The 18,197-nt window shown below is 52.0% G+C and overlaps 1 protein-coding gene across 2 annotated transcripts in view; it reads right to left on the bottom strand.

The window, feature by feature from the left end:
* Window positions 1-18,197, bottom strand: part of FOXP4 (forkhead box P4) — a 332,784-nt gene that overhangs the window by 34,923 nt on the left and 279,664 nt on the right. For both annotated transcript variants that reach the window (XM_069633027.1, XM_069633028.1), the window contains exons 10-13: window positions 17,148-17,231; window positions 12,616-12,817; window positions 10,232-10,308; window positions 9,077-9,178 (exon numbers count right to left, since the gene is read on the bottom strand). In XM_069633027.1, the coding sequence (XP_069489128.1) occupies window positions 9,077-9,178; window positions 10,232-10,308; window positions 12,616-12,817; window positions 17,148-17,231 (465 nt within the window). The remainder of the gene's footprint in view (window positions 1-9,076; window positions 9,179-10,231; window positions 10,309-12,615; window positions 12,818-17,147; window positions 17,232-18,197) is intronic.

The following is an 18,197-nucleotide window of genomic DNA, read 5'->3' as shown; positions in this document are numbered from 1 at the left end:
AGGACCCTTGTGGTACTCCACAGTTGTTGACTCGTGGTGTGGGTTTGAAGGGCTTTAACCAGACAGTTTTTGTTCTGTCTGCTAGGAAGGATTTTGTCCAGAGTAGTGCCGTGTCCGTTATGCCTATGTCTTCTAGTCTTTTGGTTAGGATGTAGTGTGCTGGGGAGTGCTGGAGAGATGGCTTGCAGTGTGCTGGGGAGTCCTGGAGAGATAGCCTGCAGTGTGCTTGGAGGTGGTGGAGAGATGGCTTGCAGTGTGCTTGGGAGTGCTGGAGAGATGGCTTGCAGTGTACTTGGAGGTGGTGAAGAGATTGCCTGCAGTGTGTTTGGGAGTGCTGGAGAGATGGCTTGCAGTATGCTTGGGAGTGCTGGAGAGATGGCTTGCAGTATGCTGGGGAGTGCTGGAGAGATTGCCTGCAGTGTGCTTGGAGGTGGTGGAGAGACAGCCTGCTGTGTGCCTGGGAGTGCTGGCCTGCAGTGTGACTGGGAGTGCTGGAGAGATGGCTTGCAGTACGCTTGGGAGTGCTGGAGAGATGGCTTGCAGTGTGCTGGGGAGTGCCAGAGAGATTGCTTGCAGTGTCTTTGGAGGTGCTGGAGAGATTGCTTGCTGTGTGCTGGGGAGTGCTGGAGTGATGGCCTGCAGTTTGCTTGGAGGTGGTGGAGAGATGGCCGGCAGTGTGCTTGGACGTGCTGGAGATATGGCTTGCAGTGGTCTTGGGAGTGCTCGAGAGATGGCGTGCACTGTTCTTGGAGGTGGAGAAGAGATGGCTTGCAGTGTGCTTGGGAGTGCTGGAGAGATTGCTTGCAGTGTGCTGGGGTGTGCTGGAGTGATGGCCTGTAGTGTGCTTGGTGGTGGAGGAGAGATGGCTTGCAGTGTGCTTGGGAGTGCTGGAGAGATTGCTTGCAGTGTGCTGGGGAGTGCTGGAGTGATGGCCTGTAGTGTGCTTGGAGGTGGAGGAGAGATGGCTTGCAGTGTGCTTGGGAGTGCTGGAGAGATTGCTTGCAGTGTGCTGGGGAGTGCTGGAGTGATGGATGCAGTGTGCGTGGGAGTGCGGGAGAGATGGTCTGCAGTGTGCTTGGGAGTGCTGGAGAGATGGCCTGCAGTGTGCTTAGGCGTGCTGGAGAGATGGCTTGCAGTGGGCTTGGAGGTGGTGGAGAGATGGCTTGTAGTGTGCCTGCGAGTGGTGGAAAGATTGCCTGCAGTATGCTTGGGAGTACTGGAGACATGGCCTGCAGTGAGCTTGGGGGTGCTGGAGAGATGGCTTGCAGTGTGCTGGGGAGTGCTGGAGAGATGGCCTGCAGTGTGCTTGGCGGTGGTGGAGAGATGGCTTGTAGTGTGCCTGGGAGTAGTGGAAAGATGGCTTGCAGTGTTCTTGGGGGTGCTGGAGAGATGGCCTGCAGTATGCTTGGGAGTGCTGGAGAGATGGCCTGTAGTGTGCTTGGGAGTGCTGGAGAGATGGCCTGCAGTGAGATTGGGAGTGCTGGAGGGAAGGCCTGCAGTGTGCTGGGGAGTGCTGGAGAGATGGCCTACAGTGTGCTTGGGAGTTCTGGAGAGATGGCCTGCAGTGTGCTGGGGAGTGCTGGAGAGATGGCCTGCAGTGTACTTGGAGGTGGTGATGAGATGGCTTGTAGTGTGCTTGGGAGTGCTGGAGAGATGGCCTGCAGTGTGCTGGGGAGTGCTGGAGAGATGGCTTGCAGTGTGCTTGGGAGTGCTGGAGAGATGGCCTGCAGTGAGCTTGGGAGTGCTGGAGAGATGGGCTGCAGTGAGCTTGGGAGTGCTGGAGAGATGGCCTGCAGTGAGCTTGGGAGTGCTGGAGAGATGGCCTGCAGTGAGCTTGGGAGAGCTGGAGAGATGGGCTGCAGTGAGCTTGGGAGTGCTGGAGAGATGGCCTGCAGTGAGCTTGGGAGTGCTGGAGAGATGGCCTGCAGTGAGCTTGGGAGTGCTGGAGAGATGGCATGCAGTGAGCTTGGGAGAGCTGGAGAGATGGCTTGCAGTGTGCTTGGGAGTTCTGGAGAGATGGCCTGCAGTGTGCTGGGGAGTGCTGGAGAGATGGCCTGCAGTGTGCTTGGAGGTGGTGATGAGATGGCTTGTAGTGTACTTGGGAGTGCTGGAGAGATGGCCTGCAGTGTGCTTGGAGGTGGTGATGAGATGGCTTGTAGTGTACTTGGGAGTGCTGGAGAGATGGCCTGCAGTGTGCTGCGGAGTGCTGGAGAGATGGTCTGCAGTGTGCTTGGGAGTGCTGGAGAGATGGGCTGCAGTGAGCTTGGGAGTGCTGGAGAGATGGGCTGCAGTGAGCTTGGGAGAGCTGGAGAGATTGCTTGCAGTGTGCTGGGGAGTGCTGGAGTGATGGCCTGTAGTGTGCTTGGAGGTGGAGGAGAGATGGCTTGCAGTGTGCTTGGGAGTGCTGGAGAGATTGCTTGCAGTGTGCTGGGGAGTGCTGGAGTGATGGATGCAGTGTGCGTGGGAGTGCGGGAGAGATGGTCTGCAGTGTGCTTGGGAGTGCTGGAGAGATGGCCTGCAGTGTGCTTAGGCGTGCTGGAGAGATGGCTTGCAGTGGGCTTGGAGGTGGTGGAGAGATGGCTTGTAGTGTGCCTGCGAGTGGTGGAAAGATTGCCTGCAGTATGCTTGGGAGTACTGGAGACATTGCCTGCAGTGAGCTTGGGGGTGCTGGAGAGATGGCTTGCAGTGTGCTGGGGAGTGCTGGAGAGATGGCCTGCAGTGTGCTTGGCGGTGGTGGAGAGATGGCTTGTAGTGTGCCTGGGAGTAGTGGAAAGATGGCTTGCAGTGTTCTTGGGGGTGCTGGAGAGATGGCCTGCAGTATGCTTGGGAGTGCTGGAGAGATGGCCTGTAGTGTGCTTGGGAGTGCTGGAGAGATGGCCTGCAGTGAGATTGGGAGTGCTGGAGGGAAGGCCTGCAGTGTGCTGGGGAGTGCTGGAGAGATGGCCTACAGTGTGCTTGGGAGTTCTGGAGAGATGGCCTGCAGTGTGCTGGGGAGTGCTGGAGAGATGGCCTGCAGTGTACTTGGAGGTGGTGATGAGATGGCTTGTAGTGTGCTTGGGAGTGCTGGAGAGATGGCCTGCAGTGTGCTGGGGAGTGCTGGAGAGATGGCTTGCAGTGTGCTTGGCAGTGCTGGAGAGATGGCCTGCAGTGAGCTTGGGAGTGCTGGAGAGATGGGCTGCAGTGAGCTTGGGAGTGCTGGAGAGATGGCCTGCAGTGAGCTTGGGAGTGCTGGAGAGATGGCCTGCAGTGAGCTTGGGAGAGCTGGAGAGATGGGCTGCAGTGAGCTTGGGAGTGCTGGAGAGATGGCCTGCAGTGAGCTTGGGAGTGCTGGAGAGATGGCCTGCAGTGAGCTTGGGAGTGCTGGAGAGATGGCATGCAGTGAGCTTGGGAGAGCTGGAGAGATGGCTTGCAGTGTGCTTGGGAGTTCTGGAGAGATGGCCTGCAGTGTGCTGGGGAGTGCTGGAGAGATGGCCTGCAGTGTGCTTGGAGGTGGTGATGAGATGGCTTGTAGTGTACTTGGGAGTGCTGGAGAGATGGCCTGCAGTGTGCTTGGAGGTGGTGATGAGATGGCTTGTAGTGTACTTGGGAGTGCTGGAGAGATGGCCTGCAGTGTGCTGGGGAGTGCTGGAGAGATGGTCTGCAGTGTGCTTGGGAGTGCTGGAGAGATGGGCTGCAGTGAGCTTGGGAGTGCTGGAGAGATGGGCTGCAGTGAGCTTGGGAGAGCTGGAGAGATGGGCTGCAGTGAGCTTGGGAGTGCTGGAGAGAAGGCCTGCAGTGAGATTGGGAGTGCTGGAGAGATGGCCTGCAGTGTGCTTGGAGGTGGTGGAGAGATGGCTTGCAGTGTGCGTGGCAGTGCTGTCTGCCCCGGGAGGCCAGGGTTCTGCCTCCTTTTCACACGGTGGTTTGAGACTGCCCCGATTTCATTACCAATTTTAATTTGCCTCTAATTAAACGCTGTGTATTTTTCCGACTGGCCGCTAATCCGGGAGGGGGTCCGGGGGAGGGGGCGAATCTCTCTGAGCTATAATTACAAAGAGCGTAATCACGCGGCCGGCGCCTTTGAATACATTTGCCTGCATTACGGCGCACGGGCTCCTGCTTTGCAGATGAGAATGACCCCAATTTCTGAGAGATGGCCTCTGGGGGCTTTTTCTATTCCGAGCCCCGGTGCCGAGATGAGAGACTAATTCGTTACGCTAAAACATTAACAGCAATTTGAAAGGTCAAATGAGGGCCACAAAAAAACAAAACAAAAAAAGTACCCTGTCAACACGGGGCAGAGAGCCTCTGCCCATGACACCCCCCTCCCCCCTCCATGCACCCCATCTTTCCAAACACCCCTTATTTGCCACTGAATGGTACCGCTGAGCAGAAGAGGTGGCAGAGGGGCAGCGTGATTGAACCTGCCTGGACAAGAGGGGACCATGCAGGGACTTCAGGACACCACAAGACCCCAAAAGGTGTGAACCCTAAAATCACCATGCATAGAGGAAGAAGGGCACACAAAAACCAGCGGCCTAGAGCGCCAGGTCTGTGCGGCCCTTGCATCACATGATGGCTCGAAGGGCAATTACAGGCCATTGGCTCTTGGCATAGCACACACAAACACTCTCTTTCGCTCTTTAATGACAAGCGTCTGCCCACTTTAGTTTCATAGCGCTCTGTAGCTCTTGAGATACTGTTCTGGAGTTTTACAGAACTTCCTGAGAAGTGCCGTCTCAGACCTTTCCTCAGGAGTTAACTGAAGAATTACATCAGTCCGTGGATCAGAGACTCACCAGGGCTGCACCACAGAGTACCCCCTCCACCTCTTGTAGCAGAAAAGCCAACTCGAGCTCTTCAAACCCACCAAAAATATCCTTCCCCACTTCTTAAGCCTGCGCTAAATCTTTGGGGTGGTGACTCTGGGGTTTATCCCGGGCACCTTGCTTTGAGTCACTTTGGTTTGAGTCACTACTGCTGCTTTCGCTAGAGGTGGATCTGTTGGCCTCCTTCTCTTCGAGTGCCAGTTTGCGCGGCTCTATAGTGACCTTGTTCTGCTCTTTTCATTCCTCCAGCGCTAGTCTCCTCTCCTCCACCAGGAGCTTTCTAGATGCTACATTGTTTACACTGGAACAATTACTCAGCCTCTTAGAGACTGTACCGAGGCCTGGGACCTGCGGGATGCCGCCCTAGCCCCCCACCCCCTGACACTCTCGAGTGTTGAGAAGCAACACTTGCTCCCATGAGGGATGGTTGGGGAGAAAGGCCTTCTCCGTTTGGGTACACCGGGCCTAACCCATCCCCTGGGGTCTCTTCCCAACCGCCTTCACTTCCATCCAAGTTTGGAGGCTGGTCAGCAACTCAGGTTTATTAATCCTGGTACTTTTATTATTATCACAAAAGACAATCTAATAACACTACCAAACACAACCCACCGTGTAAAGGGTTGCAGCGTACCGACAGTTGCTACGAAGGAAAAGGGATGCACTCTGGATACTGACAGGAGGGTGTTTGGTGTGGTTAATAACCACACGTTTGTGAAGGCTTCTTTGCTTCAGCAGAAAGGACAAAAAGGGGGTTTAAACTGTCTCTAGGGGCCTTCTGGGAAGGAACAGAGGGGCAGAACCACAATGTACCGCTTACAGTAGTTATGATTGGTGCTAAACAGCGTTGAGTCGGCTTCAGGGCACTTTTCAGGCTTCTGCAACAGTGTTCGAGACTGGAGTCAGCGGCGGGTATCAGGTGGCAAGAAGATTCAGCGAGCAAAGCTTGGCGGAGGGCTGCAGGCTAGCCTTCACAGCGACTCAGGGACAGGAATCGTTATCTCAGTGCTAATGGGTGGTTCTGAAGCACTGGTCAAGACATCTCGGGTATCTTTCAGTGACTGCGGCTTGACGGCAGTCAGTGCTGCCGTCGTTTGCGGATCAAGGAACTTTACTGGCTCGAGAATGTCCTTTAAGGTGGACGGCTGTAGATGCTTGTCATTGCACTTGTCCCGGCTTCTTCAATGGACTTGCGTCAGCCTTTAAGACGGACGGCCCTAGCTTGGGAGTGTGTTGCAGGCAGCTGCCTTGCCCTTGGTATCGGGTTTAGAAACCTTCAGCCAGTGTCCAAGGATTAGTTCTTCTTTCTTATTTCTTGTGTAGTCTTCAGATGATCTGCCAAAAGAGGGGCTCAGTCATCTTTTAAAGTTAAGTGGACCACAGTGATTGGTGTAGGCTAATCCTACTTTAATGTACCAATCGTGGAGTCCCTACCAACAATCTCATGTATGCGTGTAGTCATAACCAGAGTGCCTTGCAACAGGAAAAGTAAAGAGGTGAAAACAGGAACAAGGTATGCCCCAGAACTAACATGGCTGAACCCTATCTCAACAGAAAGAGCTCTGGGCTCACTCCTTTGTGCTACTAAGTCCCACCCATCTTCCTGTTTGTTGTGTTCAAAGAGTCCCTCTGGTTAATGGTCCTCCCTGTGTAGTCCCTGCTAAAGTAGCATCTCTCCCTTGAAAGTACGGCGTGACCAGACTCTCTGGCTCCTGCAAACCACATTCTCTTACCTTACTAATGGGGTCCCCCCAGCAGGGTGGCCTACTGTAAACAACAGTCCCAGACATGACAGTTCACTGTCATCGATACTGAGGGCAGGAACTGGCGCCAGGTTGACACAGTTAAAAATGAAAAATTGTTGGGTTTCCTGTCCCCTTTGTTAACCTCTGCAGCCATGTCCCATGTGGGCCTTTTTGAAGTACACTATTGGTATGTTAATTGCTGCCACGAGCTGCAGGGCCTAACAAAAGAGCAGGGCGGATCCATGGAGGCTTTGTTAGTTAATCAAGCTGGACATGGCAGGGGGAAGCTCGGCCCTCCCCCTTCCTGGAGATGACATGTACTCCTGGCTGTCACATTCCAACTAAATATGACAGGGACGGACTGTGCCAGTATGCTGTGTCCACCCAGAGTACCCTGGTCTATGCGTTTGTCATGATGTGACCATAGGAAAATGTGTATGGGTTAGCTCCACACATTTTCCTGAGGTTGGTCTACCATCATTCCATTTCATTAAAAATTTCAAAAAAGACGAGGTGAGCATACACCCACTGTGTGGATGGTCAAATTCCTCACAGTATGCCTCTGTCACAGTGTGACTCAATATCTCTCTCTCTCTCTCTCTCTCTCTCTCTCTCTCTCTCTCTCAATAGCTCTCTCCATTTCATCAAACACCAATAGGAAAGATGAAAGACGGAGTACGCCATGCTGAAATTGGATCCCAGCCTCTGCAGCTCCATGACGCACTGTGAAATGTGGGGGGCAGACCTCCCAGCTCCCACAGAAATAAAGTGCACACACAGCAGCCGCCACAAGGGCTCCAAACTATAGTGCCTCAATATCTCAGAGATGGGACACAGATGGGCCTAGCTTCCTAAGGGCAGGCATGCGGCACTGAGGGCCCAGCTCTTCGCAGACAGCTCTCAGGGATGGCAAAAAGGAGCTTCCCCTCTCAAGACTGACCCCAGGAATGGAACACAGAAGCAAAGCCCTGGTTCCTTGAGCTATAGGCCCTGTATCCTTCCCCAACCCCTCCTTCTTCCTAAATCCCCATCCCTCGCTCCCTAATATTCTGTCAGTTTCTTCCTTCCTAAAGAGCTACATTATTCTTTAACTTAAACATAAACTTGTCTGTTCATCTCTGGAATGTGCTTAAGTGTAATTAGCACCTGGCAGAGGAAGTCGGGGGTTCTCCTGACCAATCGGGGAGGCTCGGATGGTGGGCTACACTTCATGGTATGGCCCATGTTATGGGGCTCCTGAGAAGCAGGCGTCCACCATGTGCCCTGCCTGCCCCCGCCTCCCGTTACCATTTCCACCTCCTGAACTCACCCACTCCCCTCCCGACCCCAACCCCAATTACCTGCGACTGCCTTGCCTCTTGCTGGTTACGGAACACTCACTGCACGTGGCCTGCCCCCTCCCTCCTCCCCGTGGGAATGGCCTTCCTGGAAATGGAGAAGGGTCTACATGTAGTTCTCTTCTCCTTGCGTCTATAGCGGCTATTTTGGTTTGTAGCATTTTTTAAAGGGGAGAAACAGCAACTGTCCATTTCTCCACTAAAAAAAACACTGTTTGCAGCCTGGAAAGCATGACGGGATGCTAACAGCAATAAACCCCTACGTGCGGGGTATTACTGTGTCTGCTAACGGCTCACATGAACTCAGACCCCAGGCCATTACCCAGTAATGCCTACCCATTAGGCAATATGTACTGAGCAGGGCTGTATCAGCCAGTGAAGACCCGCTCACAAAGGTACATATAGCTATCAGGACCCCACGCATGTGAGCCGGGGCCTTAATGTTTTTATAAAACAAATTCTGCTGTGCAAACCCTGAATTTCTTTATTTTTTTTTAAATAAACCTTCAAACAAAGATGGCCACTATGGACACAGAATCGGAGTCTTTTTGCTATGTCCATGGAAGTCAACATAGATTGATGGGCAGGTGAGGGACTGGCAGGCCAAGCAAGTGGGTGCTGTGGGGTCTGAAGGAGAGGGTGCTCAGGATGGGGACCCTGAAGTCCTCTCAGGCTTAATGCTCATACACCAGGAGTCCAGAACAGGGAGACTATTAGCAGTGGTTACTAATAAATAAAAGGTTGTGACCTATCCAACCCAACCTACTCAGCCAGAAGAAGATGAACACTCACAAGCAACAGCACTCACGCCCACAATACTGGCCGACTACCTTGACCCGCTGCTCTTAGTGCTGGCCACTATGATAGGGGCTCTGCTGCCAGGTCTTGGCTGTTCATATGCCACCATGATACCTGCTGTAGGATTGCCACTGCCAAGCCATTCAGCCAGATGTCTAAAATCAAGCTTGCGCCGTGCATGGCACGCACTTGAACACACCGGAACGATGTGAGGCGAGACGCAATACCCACACTTATTCCCAGTTGCATCATGGGAATACGATGGCGAACACCAGCCATAAGTGGCAAGGGGGGGCAACCAGAGGGAAGTTTAGAAGACCACTTGTAGGTACTTTAGAGCTGGCAAAGTCATAGCAAGGCTAGAAAGGCAGGCATGGAATTCCCCACTTACCTTCCAGGTGGCGGTGTTCCTCCGGAAGTACGCAAACATGCGCGTGAACCAGTTGTAGATCTCGTTGAGTGTTAGCTGCCGATCTGGGGTCTCCAGGATGGCCTGTGGGGAACCAGACGAGGACGCCACAATGAAATGAAAGCAGGAACCCTTTACCCACAATGCACCAGGAGATACTGTACAATGCTAAAGAAGCCTAGCAGTCGCCACGGAAAAGCAGTTACCCACAATGCACGTGGAAGCTCGGTAACCCAGAACGCATGAGCAAACATTAACACACAATCCACATGGAATATAGACTGCAGAAACCCAGAGACCTACAATATCACACACACACACACACACACACACACACACACACACACACACACACACACACACACACACACACACACACACACACACACACACACACACACACACACACACACACACACACACACACACACACACACACACACACACACACACACACACACACACACACACACACACACACACACACACACACACACACACACACACACACACACACACACACACACACACACACACACACACACACTAAATGCAGAATCACAATTCACCACAACACACAAGGAAATAATCCGTCCTACAAGCACGAGGAAATTACGCCCACAATAAACTAGAAATCGGGGTGACTGTGCCCCACTTTGGAGAATCATAAAGATGGTTCTCTCCCCTCCCCCAAATTTGGGAAGGACATGTGCTGTTGGAGGGGTGTCGGTTGCAGGTCACCTGAACAGAAAAAAACTTTTCACTACAGCTACCAGAATCCTTAGAGTCTAATTAGTTACACCTGCTCAACAGCCTCCCTGATGATTATTTGAGATAAGAAAGCGCTTGGAGGAGAACAACTACAGACCACAGAACTGCAGCTGATGGGATCTAACCCTGTGAACACTGAGTACCTGTTTTGCAGCAGAAGGGATCTAACCCTGTGAATACTTGTCCATTTTGGGATGTGACCCAGTCATTTATTTAAATTTTGCAACAGGTTTAATTGACTAGGACCGGGAGTGCGCGCCTCACCCTTCTTTATTTTTAAACTAGAAATCCCACCTAACACAGGTTTGTGCCCCCCCCCCACCCACAGGTGAGAGGGAAAGCGGGACACAGAACACAGCCTCTTACCTGGCGTATGAGGGAGGCGTAGGTAAAAGGCGGCCGCACGTCGGCATTTTTGTAAAACTCGTGGTTTTGTGCAAGCTCTGAAAAGAGAAGAGACAGAACAGGTGAGTGACAATGGGGTGCGATTCTCACACTGACCCATGACCCCCACAGAGGACAACCTCTGAAAATAGCATGGAACTCACTCTTTCAATAACACAAACAATGCAGGTGACTGCTGAGGTGCCAGCCACGGATCCAGGTGACTGCTGAGGTGCCAGCCACGGATCCGGCCACCCCTGGCCCAGGCGTGATGGGCACTGGAGGTGAAAGGGCAAAGAATGAGGCGATGCAAGTGGTCTTTCGGGGTTCACTCAACTTGGGTCATACGGGTGCCTGTCAGTGTGTTGTCTTGTGTCGTTTTAATGGCTACAGGCCTGCAACGGCCATGTACTTGTTGGATTTTCAATGGGAAAGTTCACTAAAAATCTACCTTCAAAAGTACCCCAATTCCTTTTAAAGGATCCAGCTCGGCTACTGTGATCCATTTCCGGGGAATGAAGCGGATGACGGGGCACTGTCCTGGCTGAACCAGAGTGTGATATAATAAAAGACCAGGGTTTCAAAGAAAGGCAAGTACAGCTATAACTAGGTGTGACAATCTCGGTGGCCCCGGGGGAGAGGCACAAGAGCCAGGAACCACTCGATTTCATGTCCATTCACAGGCAGACGAGGGAGGCACTGGGAGGTAGGATTGCGTGGTACTGCACGCCCATTCACAGGCAGGGGAGGGAGGCACTGGGAGGTAGGATTGCACGTTACTGCACGCCCATTCACAGGCAGACGAGGGAGGCACTGGGAGGTAGGATTGCGTGGTACTGCACGCCCATTGACAGGCAGAAGATGGAGGCACTGTGAGGTAGGATTGCACAGTACTGCACGCCCATTCTCGGCCAGACGATGGGGGCACTGTGAGGTAGGATTGCACGGTACTGCACGCCCATTCACAGGCAGACGAGGGAGGCACTGGGAGGTAGGATTACGTGGTAGTGCGCGCCCATTCACAGGCAGACGAGGGAGGCACTGGGAGGTAGGATTGCGTGGTACTGCACGCCCATTCACAGGCAGAGGATGGAGGCACTGTGAGGTAGGATTTCACGTTACTGCACGCCCATTTACAGGCAGACGAGGGAGGCACTGGGAGGTAGGATTGCGTGGTACTGCACGCCCATTGACAGGCAGAAGATGGAGGCACTGTGAGGTAGGATTGCACAGTACTGCACGCCCATTCTCAGGCAGACGATGGGGGCACTGTGAGGTTGGATTGCACGGTACTGCACGCCCATTCACAGGCAGACAAGGGAGGCACTGGGAGGTAGGATTACGTGGTAGTGCGCGCCCATTCACAGGCAGACGAGGGAGGCACTGGGAGGTAGGATTGCGTGGTACTGCACGCCCATTTACAGACAGACGAGGGAGGCACTGGGAGGTAGGATTGCGTGGTACTGCACGCCCATTCACAGGCAGAGGATGGAGGCACTGTGAGGTAGGATTTCACGTTACTGCACGCCCATTCACAGGCAGACGAGGGAGGCACTGTGAGGTAGGATTGTGGTACTGCACGCCCATTCACAGGCAGACGAGGGAGGCACTGGGGAGTAGGATTGCGTGGTACTGCTCGCCCATTGACAGGCAGAAGATGGAGGCACTGTGAGGTAGGATTGCACAGTACTGCACGCCCATTCTCAGGCAGACGATGGGGGCACTGTGAGGTAGGATTGTGGTACTGCACGCCCATTCACAGGCAGACGAGGGAGGCACTGGGAGGTAGGATTGTGGTACTGCACGCCCATTCACAGGCAGACGAGGGAGGCACTGGGAGGTAGGATTGTGGTACTGCACGCCCATTCACAGGCAGACGAGGGAGACATTGTGATCAAGTGTCGGAACCAGGATCAGTAATTTATCCCCTAGATCTTCGCATGAATTCTGGCATTGCTAAACCTGGCTAAGCCTGGTTCCCCTTGGTTTGTGTGGGGGTTGATTTTCCTGGAACATGTCACCATCAAAAGGAGACGGATGAAGGAGAAGATGGGATGTGGCCCACGTCTAACACAATGCTTCTCTGTGCCAAGGACTGGGGGAGCAGATTCGCGTTGTGAAGTTGGAGGACGTGTGCAGTCTTTTCATTTGAAGCTACAGGCTCTGTGGGGTTGTAGGCAGTAGGGTCCACTTCGATGCACGAACCAGTGGAGAAAAGATTGTGTTGAGTGAATGACATCAGTAAGTATGGAGAGCCTATAGAGGTGTCACAGATGCAGACGTTGACAAAGTGTCAAAGCCTATCCCAGACCTGCCTCCCTTCATAAAGACACCGACGAGGGTGTTGACCACTGTTGCTGTCTCACCTGAGGAGATGGGGGTGCAAAATTTGTCAGGGTTCCTCCTGCGGATGGGTCCCATGTTGTGCAAGGTGGAGGAGCTGATGACGGAGGGACCCTGCCTCAAGGGGGTGATGGGTGCCGTGGCTGAGGTAGGCGGGTGAGGTAAGCCATCAGGGTAGGTATCTGAGCAGCCTTTTGTGAGTGTTGCACTGGAAACGAGGTTCAGCTGCAAGAAATAGACGAAAGCCAAGTTAGAGATTAAAATAACGAATAAGGAAAAATGCCCACCTCCTTACATAGAATGGAGAGGTGCCCTATAGACTAATCAAGAAATCTACTTAATACAGACCACCAGAAACACCATATAGACAGATGGAGAAAGCCAGTCAACAAAGACCATCAGTGAGAGGTCCAACAGACACACAGAGAAAGCCAGCCAACAAAGACCATCAGTGAGAGGTCCAACAGGCACACGGAGAAAGCCAGCCAACAAAGACCCCTGGCGAGAGGTCCAACAGACACACGGAGAAAGCCAGCCAACAAAGACCATCGTTGAGAGGTCCAACAGGCACACAGAGAAAGCCAGCCAACAAAGACAACTGGCGAGAGGTCCAACAGACACACGGAGAAAGCCAGCCAACAAAGACCACTGGCGAGAGGTCCAACAGACACACGGAGAAAGCCAGCCAACAAAGACCATCAATGAGAGGTCCAACAGACACCCAGAGAAAGCCAGCCAACAAAGACCATTGGCGAGAGGTCCAACAGACACCCAGAGAAAGCCAGCCAACAAAGACCATTGGCGAGAGGTCCAACAGACACACGGAGAAAGCCAGCCAACAAAGACCGTCGGTGAGAGGTACAACAGACACACAGAGAAAACCAGCCAACAAAGACCATTGGCGAGAGGTCCAACAGACACACAGAGAAAGCCAGCCAACAAAGACCATTGGCGAGAGGTCCAACAGACACACAGAGAAAGCCAGCCAACAAAGACCATCGGTGAGAGGTTCAACAGACAAACAGAGAAAGCCAGCCAACAAAGACGATCGGTGAGAGGTCCAACAGAAACACAGAGAAAGCCAGCCAACAAAGACCATTGTACAGAAATCTCGCTGATCGATGTAGAAAGCCAGCCAATGCAGACAATTGGAGAGACACCCTACAGACAGATGAAAAAAGCCAGCCAAAAAAGACCATTGGCGAGAGGTCCAACAGACACACAGAGAAAGCCAGCCAACAAAGACCATCGTTGAGAGGTTCAACAGACTCACAGAGAAAGCCAGCCAACAAAGACCATCAGTGAGAGGTCCAACAGACACACAGAGAAAGCCAGCCAACAACGACCATTGGTGAGAGGTTCAACAGACACACAGAGAAAGCCAGCCAACAAAGACCATCGGTGAGAGGTCCAACAGACTCACAGAGAAAGCCAGCTAACAAAGACCATTGAACAGAAATCTCGCTGATCGATGTAGAAAGCTAGCCAATGTAGACAATTGGAGAGACACCCTACAGACCGATGCAAAAAGCCAGCCAACAAAGACCACTGGCGAGAGGTCCAACAGACACACAGAGAAAGCCAGCCAACAAAGACCATTGGTGAGAGGTCCAACAGATACAAGGAGAAAGCCAGCCAACAAAGACCACTGTAGAGAAATCTCACTGGGTGATGGAGAAAGCCAGCCAATGCAGATCATTGTAGAAATACCCTACAGGCACATGGAGAAAGCCAGCCAACAAAAACCATTGGCGAGAGGTCCAACAGACACACAGAGAAAGCCAGCCAACAAAGACCATTGGCGAGAGGTCCAACAGACACCCAGAGAAAGCCAGCCAACAAAGACCATTGGCGAGAGGTCCAACAGACACACGGAGAAAGCCAGCCAACAAAGACCGTCGGTGAGAGGTACAACAGAAACACAGAGAAAGCCAGCCAACAAAGACCATTGGTGAGAGGTCCAACAGAAACACAGAGAAAGCCAGCCAACAAAGACCATTGGTGAGAGGTCCAATCGACAAACAGAGAAAGCCAGCCAATGTAGACAATTGGTGGGACACCCCACTCATCGATGGAGAAAATCTTCCAATACAGACCATTGGGCAGATCCCCACTGCAGACCAATGGACAAGCCAAACTACTTAATACCATTCGAAAGACACACCACAGACGGATTGCATTCACTATAGACCAATTGAGAAACACCCTACAGACGAATTGAAAGACCCAGTTTATACATACTTTTCAACGCTAGGCACAAGAGGAGTGATCACAAACACCAGGGACGACTCCTACTTCAGCAATCAAGAAAGTTAACTTGACAGATCCTCATGAGTGACTAATCGTCTCTGGACCATGCAGGGGACTTGGGCTCCAAAGCCAACAGAGAAAATCCATCACCACCCTCTACTCTCGACTTGTGGCATTTACAAGCCAACACACACCTCAATTCCTAGGAAGGCTCGTACAGGCCAAATAAGAAACATTCCCACATCAAAGCATAGAGACCAGCCTTTCCTGCTCCAAAACACATCGACTCCCGGGAACATTCTTACCCGCCAAATAAGAAACATTCCCACATCAAAGCATAGAGACCAGCCTTTCCTGCTCCAAAACACATCGACTCCTGGGAACATTCTTACCCACCAAATAAGAAACATTCTCACATCAAAGCATACAGACCAGCCTTTCCTGCTCCTATAAACATTTACTCCCAGGAAAATTCCTACAGGCCAAATAAGAAACATTCTAACATCAAAGCATAGAGACCAGCCTTTCCTGCTCCAAAACACATCGACTCCTGGGAACATTCTTACCCACCAAATAAGAAACATTCTCACATCAAAGCATACAGACCAGCCTTTCCTGCTCCTATAAACATTTACTCCCAGGAAAATTCCTACAGGCCAAATAAGAAACATTCTAACATCAAAGCATAGTGACCAGTCTTTCCTGCTCCAAGACACATGGACTCCCAGGAACATTCTTACAGGCCAAATAAGAAACATTCCCACATCAAAGCATAGGGACCAGCCTTTCCTTCTCCAGAACACATTGACTCCCGGGAACATTCTTACCCACCAAATAAGAAACATTCCCACATCAAAGCATATAGACCAGTCGTTCCTGACACATCGACTCCCAGGAACATTCTTACAGGCCAAATAAGAAATATTCCCATATCAAAACATAGTGACCAGCCTTTCCTTCTCCAGAACACATTGACTCCCGGGAACATTCTTACCCACCAAATAAGAAACATTCCCACATCAAGGCATAGAGACCAGTCGTTCCTGACATATCGACTCCTGGGAGCATTCTTACAGGCCAAATGAGAAATATTCCCATATCAATGCATAGAGACCAGCCTTTCCTTCTCCAGAACACATTGACTCCCGAGAACATTCTTACCCCCCAAATAAGAAACATTCCCACATCAAAGCATAGAGACCAGTCGTTCCTGACCCAATACACATCGACTCCCGGGAACATTTTTACCCACCAAATAAGAAACATTCCCACATCAAAGCATAGAGATCAGCCTTTCCTCCTCCAATAAACATTTACTCCCAGGAAAATTCCTACAGGCTAAATAAGAAACATTCCCACATCAAAGCATAGAGACCAGCCTTTCCTTCTCCAGAACACATCGACTCCCGAGAACATTCTTACCCCCCAAATAAGAAACATTCCCACATCAAAGCATAGAGACCAGTCGTTCCTGACCCAATACACCGACTCCCGGGAACATTTTTACCCACCAAATAAGAAACATTCCCACATCAAAGCATAGAGATCAGCCTTTCCTCCTCCAATAAATATTTACTCCCAGGAAAATTCCTACAGGCTAAATAAGAAACATTCCCACATCAAAGCATAGAGACCAGCCTTTCCTGCCCCAGAACACAATGACTCCCAGGAACACTCTACAGGCCAAATAAGAAACATTCCCACATCAAAGCATAGAGGCCAGCTTTTCCTGCTCCAGAACACATTGACTCCAGGAAACATTGTTAGAGGCCAAATACTTAAGATTCCCACATCAAAGCATAGAGACCAGTCGTTCCTGACACATCGACTCCCAGGAACATTCCTACAGGCCAAATAAGAAACATTCCCACATCAAAGCATAGAGACCAGTCGTTCCTGGCACATGGACTCCCAGGAACATTCTTACAGGCCAAATAAGAAACATTCCCATATCAAAGCATAGAGACCAGCCTTTCCTGCTCCAAGACACATCGACTCCCGGGAACATTCTTACAGGCCAAATAAGAAACATTCCCATATCAAAGCATAGAGACCAGCCTTTGCTGACATATCGACTCCCAGGGACACTCCTACAGGCCAAATGAGAAACATCTCCAAATGAAAGCATAGTGGCCAGTGTTTTGTGCTCGCCAACTCTTGCAACACTGAGCCCACCCTTTTCAACCACTCGAAAGACTAAGGCCCCAGCAAGCGTTTCCTCTTTCCCTGTGCACCACAAGCTCTGTCACGGCAACAAGGGGAGAGGTGCGCTTTAAGTGGTGGGAAGGAGGGAAGGGGTGCTCACAGGTTGGTTGAAGGGCTTTGGTTCCGAGGGTCGCATGTGCAGGTGCGCCATCATTGCTTGAAGCCGCTCGCTCTCCTTCGTCAGCTGTAGGATCGGGAGAGAAGTGAAAGAGAGCAGGTTAGGTTTTCCCATAGTCCTTCCTTCCCAGGGCACACATTCACCCATCCCTTGCAGCCTGGCCAGCAGAAAGCAGTCCTGGGAGGCGGGGGTGGGGGGTTATAGTTTATATTCCATTGCAGGGGGGGGGGGCATGCGAGTCGGGTCTGCCTTAAGCACTGAAAGGGGAGCCCGCACTTTGAAGAGCAATCTCATTGATTACGTGCACATGGGTACACGTGTAATAAGATGGCGCGCGTGCGCAAGGGTACACGTGTAATAAGATGGCGCGCGTGCGCAAGGGTACACGTGTAATAAAATGGCGCGCGTGCGCAAGGGTAAACTTGTAATAACATGGCGCGCGTGCGCATGGGTACAGGTGTAATAAGATGGCGCGCGTGCGCATGGGTACACGTGTAATAAGATGGCGCGCGTGCGCAAGGGTACACGTGTAATAAGATGGCGCGCGTGCGCATGGGTACACGTGTAATAACATGGCGCGCGTGCGCAAGGGTACACGTGTAATAACATGGCGCGCGTGCGCATGGGTAAACTTGTAATAACATGGCGCGCGTGCGCATGGGTACAAGTGTAATAAGATGGCGCGCATGCGCAAGGGTACACGTGTAATAAGATGGCGCGCGTGCGCAAGGGTAAACTTGTAATACATGGCGCGCGTGCGCATGGGTACACGTGTAATAAGATGGCGCGCGTGCGCAAGGGTACACGTGTAATAACATGGCGCGCGTGCGCATGTGTACACGTGTAATAAGATGGCGCGCCTGCGCATGGGTACACGTGTAATAAGATGGCGCAGGTGCGCAAGGGTACACGTGTAATAAGATGGCGCGCGTGCGCAAGGGTACACGTGTAATAAGATGGCGCGCGTGCGCATGGGTACACGTGTAATAACATGGCGCGCTTGCGCAAGGGTACACGTGTAATAACATGGCG

The sequence above is a fragment of the Ambystoma mexicanum genome, chromosome 13 (assembly GCF_040938575.1).
Source record: "Ambystoma mexicanum isolate Mex_15411 chromosome 13, UKY_AmexF1_1, whole genome shotgun sequence".
Taxonomy (NCBI): Eukaryota; Metazoa; Chordata; class Amphibia; order Caudata; family Ambystomatidae; genus Ambystoma; species Ambystoma mexicanum.
The sequence above is the reverse complement of the archived record's forward strand: the minus strand, read 5'-3'. Positions and strand labels throughout refer to the sequence as shown.